This window comes from Lissotriton vulgaris, unplaced genomic scaffold (assembly GCF_964263255.1).
Source record: "Lissotriton vulgaris unplaced genomic scaffold, aLisVul1.2 SCAFFOLD_732, whole genome shotgun sequence".
Lineage (NCBI taxonomy): Eukaryota > Metazoa > Chordata > Amphibia > Caudata > Salamandridae > Lissotriton > Lissotriton vulgaris.
The window spans coordinates 670777-685813 of record NW_028247159.1 but is presented as its reverse complement, the minus strand read 5'-3'; the positions used below and the strand labels follow the sequence as shown (position 1 = coordinate 685813).

The 15037-nt window shown below is 49.4% G+C and overlaps 1 protein-coding gene across 1 annotated transcript in view; it reads left to right on the top strand.

Annotated features, from left to right (window-relative positions):
* Positions 1 to 15037, top strand: part of LOC147665616 (uncharacterized) — a 232184-nt gene that overhangs the window by 137970 nt on the left and 79177 nt on the right. The window contains exon 7 of the mRNA XM_086949642.1: positions 13201 to 13405. Coding sequence (XP_086805768.1) covers positions 13201 to 13405 — 205 coding nt within the window. The remainder of the gene's footprint in view (positions 1 to 13200; positions 13406 to 15037) is intronic.

Below are 15037 nucleotides of genomic sequence, written 5' to 3'. Positions count from 1 at the left end.
CCTATATTTAGACATTCTAAGATGGCGCCTGTGGATAACGCCGGAGTACAGCGAGGACACTTACCGCTGAACCACGGGTATGTGGCTCTTTGCTCTGAGACCGTTACCGGGTCTTTATGAATGAGCGGATTATACTTTCTGAATACTTGGTTTCCAATGTATCCCTTCGTGTTTCAGGTCGGGACGTTGATGAATTTTACTAATACTGACTACCCTCGGTAAGATGACGACGTGGGGTAAGATGTGCACTGATTTTACGCCTATAACCTGGAAAACTACCGCTTATAGAGGATTTTCTTATATTTCTTGATTTTAGGGTCCCATGACTACCTAGATTTTGGCTTATAAAAGAGACACTACTGAATAGCACGGATTTGTCTGGGGACCGGGCAGAACTATTTTGATATGAGGGTGAGAACCTTCAAGATCGATTATTATTGATACAATTAATAGATTTGTGAGAGTGTAGAGTATATATATTCTTTTTACTTTTTAGTGCCCCTGCATACAGACACGCAGTATTGGAGTGGGTGAGTGGAGGATCTCTTACCGAGATTTCACTGTCATGATATATGTACAGTCAGCTCAGCGCACTATATGTTACACCGTTATTTCTGTTTTTAGAACGACTCTGACTCTGTGAATAAGATATTTCATGTGAAGGAATAAATTCATGATATTGGGTGAGTTTCTTATTTGTACCCGAATTAGGGTTTTGAACTAGCATACGAAAGTTAATGGCGGGGCCATGTCTGGATATACGCATTATGATTATCATGTCACATTATGATGTAGCTATCACGCGCGTTTTCGGTTCATTAAATATATGAGTTTATTTTAATATACAGACTTCTGCTAAGAACGTAGGGAGTTGTTGATTATATATTTTGGAGTATATTTTTAATGTCTGTTTTTTACCATTCAGACATTGGGTCGTATTTACACTGGAGTGGAGGTCAGAAGTATAAGAGAGGATTGTAAATATTTTTCCAGGTGATTACTACACTGCCCTCTCACTCTTCTGTTTTTGGGTTATAAGGTAGACACCATATGTTGGTGGTTTTTATGTGGTGGATTTCTTTTCTCCTATTTTTCTCCGGTCTGGAGCCTACTTTTCTCCTATTTTTCTCCGGTCTGGAGGTTGCACTTAATATATATTTTTCGGAGGTGATGGGGACTATAGTTTTCTTTCCCAGTTATCAATAATATGTATGATTCTAATATAGGGCTTTTGTGTATATTGTGTTACAGCCCTGAGGAAGTCTATGTGTGGAAAGTACACACGACGAAACATGTGTTGGCAACGTTATTATCCTCATTGAATTGAAGTACTGAAGAAATAAATTTTGGATTTGGATCTTACTTGGAACCTTTGGAATAAAACTTTGAAGGACAATCGAGAGACATTTTACTGACTAAAGTGTTATTATGTAATTGGTAATTTTGTGGTCTACTGAACGATTTGAAGCACAAGGACAATTGGATACACTGATCATATTACTTTATTGTGTGCTCAGGGGTATACAGTAACAGAAAGACAGGGGTGTTGGATACACGCCCTTCCTCTAGATGCACCAAACCTGATTGAGTATATAGGTTACACATTTCCCTGATATTAAGTGAGGAGCGCCCTGAGTTTGTTTGTTTCCCATTCTTGAGTTAACAGCAATTATGTGCTCCAGACATTTTGATATTGAAGTATGTTATGCCGTGAGCAAATGTTTTTGATCAGTGAGGCCCTCTGTTTTGGATGCTTCATTCCCTGACTAGTTGCTTTGAAGGTCCTAGGTCAGACACAACACACACTGCTTCTCTTTCCAGAGGTGTGCTGTTACCAGCAGGGCCCATCTCCCACTATGGGAGTGGAATCAACTTCAGAAGGTTCAGGTGCACCGGCCTATTCACTTGTTAATGGGAAATGTGTTATGTGCAAGGGTCATTGCCCTGAAGCTCTGCCTGGGTTTCTTCTCCAGACACATGATAGTAACATTCCCAATTGAAGGAAAGAGGAAGGAATATAAACACACATGCAGTTCATCTTCTCAGTAGGTCTAGTACTGATGTGTAACAGGCTGCAGCTACCTCATGACAGATCTCGAGACCTGAGCAGTAGTCTATATCATCCTCACCCATGGCTGTGGTTGCTTTAATAGACTTAACCAACACAAAAGTTCTCATGGTGAAGCAACAGAAGCCACTTCTCACATACTTCTGTAAATGCCTCATTCCCACCAGTGCTGTGCTTGTGTCACTCCACTTTGAAGCACTTTAAATGAGCACCAGTTAAGTCATGTACAATTTCTTAAGGCACAGGGAAATTAAGTGATTTTGACCAGAATCACAGGATGTCAAGCTAACGTCAAGAATTGAGTTTGAAGTTTGCAGCTCTAGCATAACGCCACATCGTCTCCACTCTTCCGACTTGATCACCTTCTCACTTATAAGGCAGGTGGTTGAGCACAGCCTATGCTACTGCAGTATGTTGTAGTTAAACTAGTATGATCTTGGAAGGCAAACTATATTTAAATACAAAGGAAGGGCAAATTGAAGTGGACATCAACACGAGGGTGCCCATTTTACAGCAGAACTTTGCACCTTAGCTGAAGCACTAAGTCCAAACAGTAATACATGTGAGTGCCAATGCAGTAGTAAGGGCACTGTGAGCCCAAATGCAAGCTGGGGATTTGGTCTCCTATCCACCTCCCCTTTGTTGGCTTTTAAAACATACCCACTAGTTAGGGTGAACCAGGAGTCTGTGCCTCTGCACCTACTTCACTACGGTTGATAGATAGCAGAGTCTCATAGGTGATACCTGTTGGCTTTGCCAATGCTTGTTATATGGCTGTTCTTCACCCATCTATGGGAATGAAGCGGATTTAATTTGTAAAGTATTAGGAACAGTTTTAAAATTAAGCAATTCGATTAAATGTAATTTCAACTTATGGCAATATTTGAATATATTTTTTAAGAATGTCACTAATTAAACTTCCCATTGCTGTAGGCATGACAATACTGCAGTTCGGCATCTGAGAGAGCATAGCTGTTCGCACAATGCAACTCTAGGCACTCACTCATCTAACCATCATCTTAAGAACGTATTCCAAAGTGCATATTATTATGTAATCAAATTTGTAAAAAACGATCAATCAGTTATATTGTATCATGTTTTAATGCACCATCATTATTTAATTGCATATAAGGATCATACCACAATAGTGATGTAATCTGGGATTCAAATTGTATCCAAATTGCTTGTAACAATGTTTAACAATTTTTAAACTCAAATAGTCTGAATTCAAAATTTTCATGTAAATAAAGTTTTACTTTATTAAATGGGGAAAATTTTACTTTGCATGAAAAATATGTTTTAACCCCGGGTTTTTCAGCTTTTCCTTTGAAACATCTGTGCTTTCTGCTGCTAACTGGTGTTCCTGGTGAACAAAGTGTGTTTAAATGCAAAGTGTGTTTAAGACTGCAGTACCGCCTCCTGTCTATGGGGGCAGAGGGAGCAAAAATATAAACACACTTTCTGAAACACAGGTCCCCACAAGACAATTTTTTTAAAAGTTGTAAAAATTGACACAGATGTTCCTGAAGCCATTTTTTATCATTTAAAGGACATTACCTTGTGGGGACCTGGGTTCAGGTCCCCACAGTGCAATCAAGTCCCCACAGCGTGAGTGTGTTATCATACCCAAGTCCCCACAAGGATAGTAACACAAACCCACACACACACACACACACACACACACACACACTGGCAGGCACCCTCTGGCAGAAGCAGTGCTGCACATACATGTGCTTTCACAAACATGCAGAAACACACACACACACACTGGCAGGCACCCTCTGGCAGAAGCAGTGCTGCACATACATGTGCTTTCACAAACATGCAGAAACACACACACACACACTGGCAGGCACCCTCTGGCAGAAGCAGTGCTGCACATACATGTGCTTTCACAAACATGCAGAAACACACACACACACACTGGCAGGCACCCTCTGGCAGAAGCAGTGCTGCACATACATGTGCTTTCACAAACATGCAGAAACACACACACACACACTGGCAGGCACCCTCTGGCAGAAGCAGTGCTGCACATACATGTGCTTTCACAAACATACAGAAACACACACACACATGACTGGCAGGCACCCTCTAACAGAAGCAGTGCTGCACATACATGTGCTTTCACAAGCATACAGAAACACACACACACACATGACTGGCAGGCACCCTCTGGCAGAAGCAGTGCTGCACATACATGTGCTTTCACAAGCATACAGAAACACACACACACATCAGTATCAGAAAAAGCTTCACTCGCTCTCTCGCTCACTTACATATGACATGCACAGTCAGGCAACAACAGCACAAGCTTTACACACACGTAGCAGGTACAGTACAGCAGCTCATGCTTCATACACACTACATGTACACACAATCACAATTACATATGCACATTATAAAAGGTACAGCTGTGCATGCAAGTCCGCCAGTTTAAGGAGGCAGGTGCTAGAACTTTTTAAATTTGTGACCCCATGTCTAATTGCATGTAAAATAATTTTGTATTAAAGTGCACTCTTTTTAAACATCTTCACAGAGGGGACAACCCCCCAAATCCCCTTTTGTTGATCAGGCTTGCTTGCTTTGCTTGGTTCCGATGTAACACTCAGCCCCAACTTCTACGCCTTACTACTTTCAAAAGTCACAAGCCGCCACTACAATGCACCCCATTATGTTTAGGAATATGTGGTTCATACGGCCATCAGTGGCATAACTAATTTAAAACCTGATACTTTAGAAATCTCTTCCAATGATACGCATCCAAACACAGCCCATGGATAGAAATCCAAGGGCCTTAAAAAAAGAATGACATTAATAAGAACGTATTTTGGTGCAATTGTAAAGCTAGAAAATGTTAGATAGATGCTGTTAAGATAACGTATGGTACAAAGAGATAACACGCATGCGAGCAATGCGCTTGGCTGACATTACAATGGCCAGGCCGGAAGCTGATTCTGATCCTTTGGATCACGCACATGCATGTTCTTTCCCAGCGTGTAGGGACCAGAAAGAGCACTCATGGTGTGTCCAGCCTGCTGCAGAGGAGGAAGGAGCCCTGTCTGGGGGGCAGATACCACCATGTACAGATCCTCACAGACCCCTCCCTCAGACCCCAGACCTGCCGCTCCCCCCAGACCCCAGATCTGCCCCGGCGCCCCCCCTCAGACCCCAGATCTGCCCCTGCTCCCCCTTCACACTGCCCCCCTCAGACCCCAGATCTGCACCCCCCCCCCCCCACAGCCCCCCAGGAGGGGTAGAGAGCCTGGACACGTCTGCACAGGTCTCTGCTCAGGTAGGAGATTGTCAGCACCTTATGCTGTGTTTGGAGAAATAGACTGAATAATCCTGGAGGGAATCTCTGCAGAAGCCGGGCTGAGCTGGGCTCTTCTATCCGGGGCCCCTGGGGCTGAGCTGGGCTCTTCTATCCGGGGGCCCCTGTGGCTGAGCTGGGCTCTTCTATCTGGGGCCCCTGGGGCTGAGCTGGGCTCTTCTATCTGGGGGCCTTGGGGCTGAGCTGGGCTCTTCTATCCGGGGCCCCTGGGGCTGAGCTGGGCTCTTCGATCCGGGGGCCCCTGGGCTGAGCTGAGCTCTTCCATCCGGGGGCCCCTGGGCTGAGCTTGGCTCTTCTATCCAAGGGCCCCTGGGGAGCTGAGCTGGGCTCTTCTATCCGGGGGCCCCTGGGACTGAGCTGGGCTCTTCTATCTGGGGGCCCCTGGGCTGAGCTGGGCTCTTCTATCTGGGGGCCTGTGAGGCTCAGCTTGGCTCTTCTATCCTGGGCCCCTGGGACTGAGCTGGGCCCTTCTATCCGGGGCCCCTGGGGCTGAGCTGGGCTCTTTTATCTGGGGGCCTGGGACTGAGCTGGGCTCTTCTATCCGGGGCCCCTGTGGCTGAGCTGGGCTCTTCTATCCGGGGGCCCTGAGGCTGAGCTGGGTTCTTCTATCCGGGGGCCCCCTGGGGCTGAGCTGGGCTCTTCTATCCGGGGCCCCTGGGCTGAGCTGGGTTCTTCTATCCGGGGCCCCTGGGCTGAGCTGGGCTCTTCTATCCGGGGCCCCTGGAGCTGAGCTGGGCTCTTCTATGCGGGGGCCCCTGTGGCTGAGCTGGGCTCTTCTATCTGGGGCCCCTGGGGCTGAGCTGGGCTCTTCTATCTGGGGGCCCTGGGGCTGAGCTGGGCTCTTCTATCCGGGGCCCCTGGGGCTGAGCTGGGCTCTTCGATCCGGGGGCCCCTGGGCTGAGCTGAGCTCTTCCATCCGGGGGCCCCTGGGCTGAGCTTGGCTCTTCTATCCAAGGGCCCCTGGGGAGCTGAGCTGGGCTCTTCTATCCTGGGGCCCCTGGGACTGAGCTGGGCTCTTCTATCTGGGGGCCCCTGGGCTGAGCTGGGCTCTTCTATCTGGGGGCCTGTGAGGCTGAGCTTGGCTCTTCTATCCTGGGCCCCTGGGACTGAGCTGGGCCCTTCTATCCGGGGCCCCTGGGGCTGAGCTGGGCTCTTTTATCTGGGGGCCTGGGACTGAGCTGGGCTCTTCTATCCGGGGGCCCCTGGGCTGAGCTGGGCTCTTCTATCCGGGGCCCCTGTGGCTGAGCTGATTCAGAAAAGGGGGTGGTGATGAACAGAGTGTCTGAATTGAGCAGACCACTCTTACCCAGTCCAAAGATCAGGGCTTGATCCATCACCGTTATTTATCTCACTGCCCCATCCCAGCTCAGAACCTGGCTATATGCAAATCAGTCTGTCCCTGGCCCAGTGCATCATGGGAACAGGGCAGACTAAACTACCAAGCCAATTCTTCACCAGAAAGGAAACAAGCTACCGGGGACCGGTTTCTGGCATTTCAGCCGTCTTCGGCCCGGCTTGCTTGAATCCTGATGGAGCAGTGAGAAAGGGACTCATGTCTGAGCATACCCTGCCACACCTATAGTGGCCAAAATCGATTCAGAAAAGGGGGTGGTGATGAACAGAGTGTCTGAATTGAGCAGACCACTCTTACCCAGTCCAAAGATCAGGGCTTGATCCATCACCGTTATTTATCTCACTGCCCCATCCCAGCTCAGAACCTGGCTATATGCAAATCAGTCTGTCCCTGGCCCAGTGCATCATGGGAACAGGGCAGACTAAACTACCAAGCCAATTCTTCACCAGAAAGGAAACAAGCTACCGGGGACCGGTTTCTGGCATTTCAGCCGTCTTCGGCCCGGCTTGCTTGAATCCTGATGGAGCAGTGAGAAAGGGACTCATGTCTGAGCATACCCTGCCACACCTATAGTGGCCAAAATCGATTCAGAAAAGGGGGTGGTGATGAACAGAGTGTCTGAATTGAGCAGACCACTCTTACCCAGTCCAAAGATCAGGGCTTGATCCATCACCGTTATTTATCTCACTGCCCCATCCCAGCTCAGAACCTGGCTATATGCAAATCAGTCTGTCCCTGGCCCAGTGCATCATGGGAACAGGGCAGACTAAACTACCAAGCCAATTCTTCACCAGAAAGGAAACAAGCTACCGGGGACCGGTTTCTGGCATTTCAGCCGTCTTCGGCCCGGCTTGCTTGAATCCTGATGGAGCAGTGAGAAAGGGACTCATGTCTGAGCATACCCTGCCACACCTATAGTGGCCAAAATCGATTCAGAAAAGGGGGTGGTGATGAACAGAGTGTCTGAATTGAGCAGACCACTCTTACCCAGTCCAAAGATCAGGGCTTGATCCATCACCGTTATTTATCTCACTGCCCCATCCCAGCTCAGAACCTGGCTATATGCAAATCAGTCTGTCCCTGGCCCAGTGCATCATGGGAACAGGGCAGACTAAACTACCAAGCCAATTCTTCACCAGAAAGGAAACAAGCTACCGGGGACCGGTTTCTGGCATTTCAGCCGTCTTCGGCCCGGCTTGCTTGAATCCTGATGGAGCAGTGAGAAAGGGACTCATGTCTGAGCATACCCTGCCACACCTATAGTGGCCAAAATCGATTCAGAAAAGGGGGTGGTGATGAACAGAGTGTCTGAATTGAGCAGACCACTCTTACCCAGTCCAAAGATCAGGGCTTGATCCATCACCGTTATTTATCTCCCTGCCCCATCCCAGCTCAGAACCTGGCTATATGCAAATCAGTCTGTCCCTGGCCCAGTGCATCATGGGAACAGGGCAGACTAAACTACCAAGCCAATTCTTCACCAGAAAGGAAACAAGCTACCGGGGACCGGTTTCTGGCATTTCAGCCGTCTTCGGCCCGGCTTGCTTGAATCCTGATGGAGCAGTGAGAAAGGGACTCATGTCTGAGCATACCCTGCCACACCTATAGTGGCCAAAATCGATTCAGAAAAGGGGGTGGTGATGAACAGAGTGTCTGAATTGAGCAGACCACTCTTACCCAGTCCAAAGATCAGGGCTTGATCCATCACCGTTATTTATCTCACTGCCCCATCCCAGCTCAGAACCTGGCTATATGCAAATCAGTCTGTCCCTGGCCCAGTGCATCATGGGAACAGGGCAGACTAAACTACCAAGCCAATTCTTCACCAGAAAGGAAACAAGCTACCGGGGACCGGTTTCTGGCATTTCAGCCGTCTTCGGCCCGGCTTGCTTGAATCCTGATGGAGCAGTGAGAAAGGGACTCATGTCTGAGCATACCCTGCCACACCAGCTGGGCTCTTCTATCCGGGGGCCCTGAGGCTGAGCTGGGTTCTTCTATCCGGGGGCCCCCTGGGGCTGAGCTGGGCTCTTCTATCCGGGGCCCCTGGGCTGAGCTGGGTTCTTCTATCCGGGGCCCCTGGGCTGAGCTGGGCTCTTCTATCCAGGGCCCCTGGGGCTGAGCTGGGCTCTTCTATCCAGGGGCCCTTGGGGAGCTGAGCTGGGCTCTTCTATCCGGGGCCCTTGGGGCTGAGCTGGGCTCTTCTATCCGGGGGCCCCTGGGCTCTGCTGGGCTCTTCTATCTGAGGGCCCTGGGGCTGAGCTGGGCTCTTCTATCTGGGGGCCCTGGGGCTGAGTTGGGCTCTTCTATCTGGGGGCCCCTGGGGCTGAGCTGGGCTCTTCTATCTAGGGCCCCATCTCGCCTGTGCTTTACTGCACTTTTATAAGTGTGCCTTAGTACTCTAATGAGGTTAGGATCTCTAGGGGAAGCTGATAGGGAAGCTCTGAGTTCTCTGTTAGCCCTGGAGCAAATGTTATCAATCCACCTAGGGTCGGGTATAGGTGTAGCTGCGGGTCTGCAGATTTGTTCTTTAATACCTGCGCATAGTAAGATAAAAGCAGAGACTGTCTCTGGGTTAGGGTTAGCCAGTGTGAGACAAGTCTCACAGAGCGATGGATAGTTTTATACCATCTTTTGGAACACCTTCGTGCAGTCCATGCCCTTCCATTTAACTCTTAGGTTATCAGTGGAAATGTCTAAATTGCCAGCCCCTGCCTCCTTTCTAGTTTTGGGTCTCGGGCTGCCCAGAAAGAGACTTGGGGCCAGATGTAGGTAAGTCTGTTTTACCGATTCATAAATACCGAATTTTACCGATTCGGTATTTATGAATCGGTAAAATAGAAGGGGGGAGATTTAGGTAGAATCGGTAATTGAATTACCCATTCTGTAAGAATCGGTATTTACCGAATCGGTAAATACCGATTCAGTAATGGCCATTGATTCCTATGGGCACACTCTTGCACCGAGCAAATCACCTGTTTGTGGAGCGCGGCGGACCTGCTGCCCAGCGGACCTTTCTTTCCTGACATCGGAGCCACGACTCGCCGGACCCGCTTCGCGGGTCCCGCAGCGCGTCATCTGCTTGGGGGCTGCACCGAGGAGCTGAGGAGGAGCGCGGGGTCAGGCAAGTGATCTAGCGGGGCTGCGAGCAAGGCAGGGGACTCCAGTGACCAGGAGCCCCTGCGCGCCCAACCAGCAACACCTGGGCTGCTCTCCCCGCTGGACACGCCCCCCCGCCAACGGAGCCAAAAGCTGCCTCAACCCCAGAGCCTGTGGGACACTCTTGCACCGAGCAAATCGCCTGTTTGTGGAGCGCGGCGGACCTGCTGCCCAGCGGACCTTTCTTTCCTGACATCGGAGCCACGACTCGCCGGACCCGCTTCGCGGGTCCCGCAGCGCGTCATCTGCTTGGGGGCTGCACCGAGGAGCTGAGGAGGAGCGCGGGGTCAGGCAAGTGATCTAGCGGGGCTGCGAGCAAGGCAGGGGACTCCAGTGACCAGGAGCCCCTGCGCGCCTATCCAGCAACACCTGGGCTGCTCTCCCCGCTGGACACGCCCCCCCGCCTATCACCAAATAAACACATAGCTGCAGTATCTTAAGGAGTGCAGGATCACCGCTTCGCGGGAGCGACCGGGAGAAGCCCGGGACAAGGGCGGGACCGTTTTAGGCCGTTCGAGGCCTAAGAGGCCTGGGCTGGGCCACGTTATTTGGCCCCACGGCTAGTCATTGCACGTGAGTCTGTTTCTATTATTCTGTGGCAAGCCCCCCATTGACCATCATGTGCACACGAACCACACGAAGTAAAACCGCAAGGGGACTTGGTGGACCTAGTGGAACCTTGGATGACTTTTTATTTAAGACTAACTTGGCGATTGACCACGAAATTAACAAAATGCAACACAGAGTCTCTCTTGAACTTGATGCTGCCCGTAAATTGTCTCTTAATATTGCTTCCTCGAAGAAATCGTCACTTGGTAACCTTGCCCTAGCACTTACCCCTGAGCGGACAACAGGCCCACGCCCCTTGCTTACTTTAGCTGATATACATCATTGCCCCTCTCAGCCCCTAAGTGTCCCGGATAGGGAACCTCCATCTAACCCGGCGGAGGAGGTAGCGCCAGTTAAACCTGTAGTCAGTACAAGCTCAAAGGCGAAGAGCAAATCACCTAGGGTTGCAACAAGGGCTAACACCATTGCGAATAAAAAGGCGCTACAGCAAAAAAAGAGCTTGGCCAGATCTGCCTTTGCTCGCAAGAAGGCAAAAATCGCGAGAGCCCAGTTCTTTAATTGCCGACGCCCATTGATCGCCTCAGCACATGGTGAACCAAACGATAATACCCACACTGACAGCATCGCTTGTGCCACCACCTATGCTCCGGATGGAGCTTCGAATGTCACCCAGGTGGTAGCATCTCCTGGCTCGTTTGTAGAGGGGTCAAGAGAGGGAAGTTTGGGTGGGGCGGGGAGGGACAATAGGGGTGACGAGGAATTTGTACATACTGTTTGGGTCACTCTTAAGAAATTACTCACCCCCTTGGAACTCAAACTTACTAGAATAGAAAACCATCTGCTTGAGATGGATAAGACAATAGTTACACTGGCCAGCCTTAGTCTCAAGCAAATGGAAGCTAGACTTTCACAGGGGGGGGGCTCACCTTTACAATGCTTAGAAGTAGATGCATCTGCTGCTCCTATTGAGCGACCCAAACCTGTACCCAAACCTCGTACAATAATAGGAAATAGTATCCCCATCATCCCAATTGCAAAAGCAGGCCCCTCCATTGTGCCCCCAGTACCACCCAAATCCAAGCCCAGTACCCCTCGAGCAGGGGCTGAATCACACACTGCACGACCAAAACCTAAACCACCAGCCGATCGGCAAACTATTCAGCCAGCCCCCAATGCTCAGCCACCCCTTGAACCCAGTAGACCAAACTTCCGTGGGGGCTATATAGATTTACCACCGGAAGCTAGTCCATATGTCGCCATCTTAGCCGGTGTACCGACCCTTGACCCACTAACAAAAGAGGACCATTGGTCCCTCAAAAACAAGGTCATACACTGGCTAAATACAAACAGACAGCTCCCTAGCCATCTAAGAAGCCGGGTTCTAATGGTCCGAAGAGTACCGTGGATTGGACCGAGCCATAAATCCATCTTGGGGGATTGTATAGTGGTGACGTTTGCTGATCCTAACACTGCACACCACCTCTGCTCATGGGCCCCTTGCATAAATGACCAGTCAGTTGTCGTCAGACCCCTCACCTTTTTCTATCCCCCTAGAAATTTGGACAGGACAGGTGGGACTTGGTTAACATTCCAAAAGTCTAGAAATAGGGGTCATAGGTACGAGGGACCTAGCCAGAGTAGTTGGTGGCAGGGAGCTCCAACATCTAATATGTTTGGCTGCCTGGAGGAGGTTGACTGACTCGGGGGGGCAAACACAAAAGGGGAGCTGACAGCCCCTAGTACGAACCCCACAAGAGATGATAGCATAGGTTGCCAAATGTCGCCTTCATCCGAACTAACATGTGTTCCCACTGACCATTATTCTTTCCAGGCTGATGCAGGAACCCCGGCCCACCTCGTTTCCCCTTGTACTAATAGCCTAGATGGCCAACTAAAAATAATATCCTGGAACATTGCGGGTCTTAGGGGTCGCTTGGACAATGATGACTGGGCTGATTATATTTCCTCTCACGATGTCATCCTGTTCCAAGAAACCTGGTCAGTAGCCCCACTCTTCAGACAAGGTTATCTTAACTTCTATAAACCGGCAACTCAGGGTATGAAGGGCAGGGCGTCGGGTGGTCTCTCCATCTGGATAAAAATCAGCTTGGGTTTTAATATTAGAGAAATAGTAGGGACAAATCCCGACCTGCTTTGCATATCCCTAAGGAAGGCGAACTGCAAAGAAATACTCCTCATTAATATTTATGCTAGAGGTTGCCAGGGCGGCAAGAAGCAACCGATCCTTAATGATCTGGAAGCCCTCTTGAATGAGCACAAAAGTGACCAACTCACCTTAGTGGCCGGGGACTTGAACTGCTCATTTGAGCCTATTATGAACCTTGCCGAAGATGTTGGCTTAGACGAGGACTCTGCATGGAACATCCCTCCGTTAACAATCACCAAGGCTGTCAGGGGAACGGAGGCAGCTTTCCATTGGCTTGGGCTGTGTCTGGAATGGGGGTTCCGAGCCGTAAATGGTCGCAGCTCATCTGATAAGGAGGGGAAGCCAACCTTCGACAATGGGTCTTGCGCAAGTCGCATTGATTACATACTCATTAACATCGAATCTTGGGCATCCATGTCTGACATGATTATAGATAGCAGGCCGGAGAGTGATCACAACCCCCTCTCTCTAGTACTTAAGGTCCCAGGGTTAGCGCCACCACAGGAGGAATCAGACTGTATCACATCTGACCTCGTCCTGTGTGATAACAGAAGACGGGTCAAATGGTCCAAGGTGATAGCTGCCCCGAGCTTGTCAGCCAGATAGAAGAATTGGCTCTTATCACCAAAGAAAAGATGTTGGCACCTTCTCCTAGTGACCTGCCCACGACTAACAAGGTTGACCTTCACGAGGCATGCTTTGTGGCAATTAAAGATCTTCTTACCAGACCATGCCGGAAATTGAAGGCTAAGCAAGGTAAAGGATGGTACAACAAAAACTGCAGGGAAGCCCACGGCACACTCATTGCTGCAGTCAAATCTAGAAACTCCCTGGCCATTAGAACAGCGAGACAGATTTATAAACGTACTATCTGGGAAGCAAAAAGGGACTGGGATGACTTATATTGGCTTGACCTTCTTCATGCATGTGAGTCTTCCAACCAAATCAGATTCTGGGAGATAGTCAGGCGAGGAAGGGGCTCGGATACATCATCCCCTGAAAATCATGTTTCAGCGGGAGATTGGGTGGAATTTTTTTCTGCTCAATTTGCCATTCAGAACGTTCCCCAGTCGGCCGAAGTGCACCCATCAGGGACCCAATCAGCAACACATGAGAATAGACTTATTTTTAGCTGCTCTGACACCAAACATGCTCTAGGATCCATCCAGTCCGGGAAAGCCCCAAGTATTGACGCTGTACCAGCTGACCTTTTCAAATTAAACCTAGATCTGTGGGTCCCCTATATTACTATCTTAGCCAACTCGATAGCAGCCGGGGAAAAAATACCGCAGTCTTGGAAAGGGGCTGAAATAATACCGGTTTTTAAAAAGGGTGATCGATCTTTACCAAAAAATTACCGCCCAATTAGCCTGATCGACACCATCCAAAAAGTGGTAGCACGAATGGCCCTAGCTAGAATACAGGGGTGGATTGAGCAAAACAACATACTCTCCCCCCTGCAGGCAGGGTTTAGATCAGGCACCAGCACCCTAGACCAGGTGTTTCGGCTAACCATGTTATACTGGAAGGTGGTCTTTTTGGGCGGGGGGGTCATATATGCGGCCTTTGTCGACCTTCGGTCGGCATTTGATATGGTTCCCAGGGCCAAACTTTGGGATGCCCTAAAAAGCATGGAATTTCCCCCAGACCTTTTAGACCTGGTCAGACGCCTTCATGAGGACAACTTTGCGCGCGTAAGATGGGGCAACCAGGGACAGGTGACTGCTAGCTTCCCTGTAGAACGAGGAGTCCGGCAGGGCTGCGTGCTAGCCCCCACCTTGTTCCTCTTGTTTATTAACCGGGTGGTTGCTTTCTTCAATGAAATCCACACAGACGCACCCACCCTGGGAAACACAAAATATCCTCTGCTAATATTTGCTGATGACACCCTGCTCCTCTCCAGGACCCGTAGTGGCCTGCAGGCGGCCTTAAATAGATTTTCTGAGTTTTGTACACAAAATGACCTCCAAATTAATACAGACAAAACCAAATTTATGATTTTCAACAAAATCAAGCCCATCACCAGCTCATTTTCTTTAGAGGGTGTTCCGATAGAACAAGTTAAAGTGATGTCCTATTTGGGTGTAACCTTGGACCACCAACTCACTTGGAAACCCCAGCTGGAAGTGTTAGCCCTTAAGTTTATTCGCCTTTCAGGGTGCCTGTTAAAGGAACAGAAAAAATCACTAACGAAGCGTATTACACCTGCTTTAAAAATATACGATGCTAAAGTGAATGCGGCTACACTGTATGGTGCGGATATCTGGGGGTATATAGGTTTGTCTGCCCTTACCAACGCTCAGAACAAGTTCCTCAGGATGTTAGTGGGCCTCCCCCAATCTTCCCCCATTACCCCTCTGCTTTTAGACTTAGGTTGCAAACCGCTGG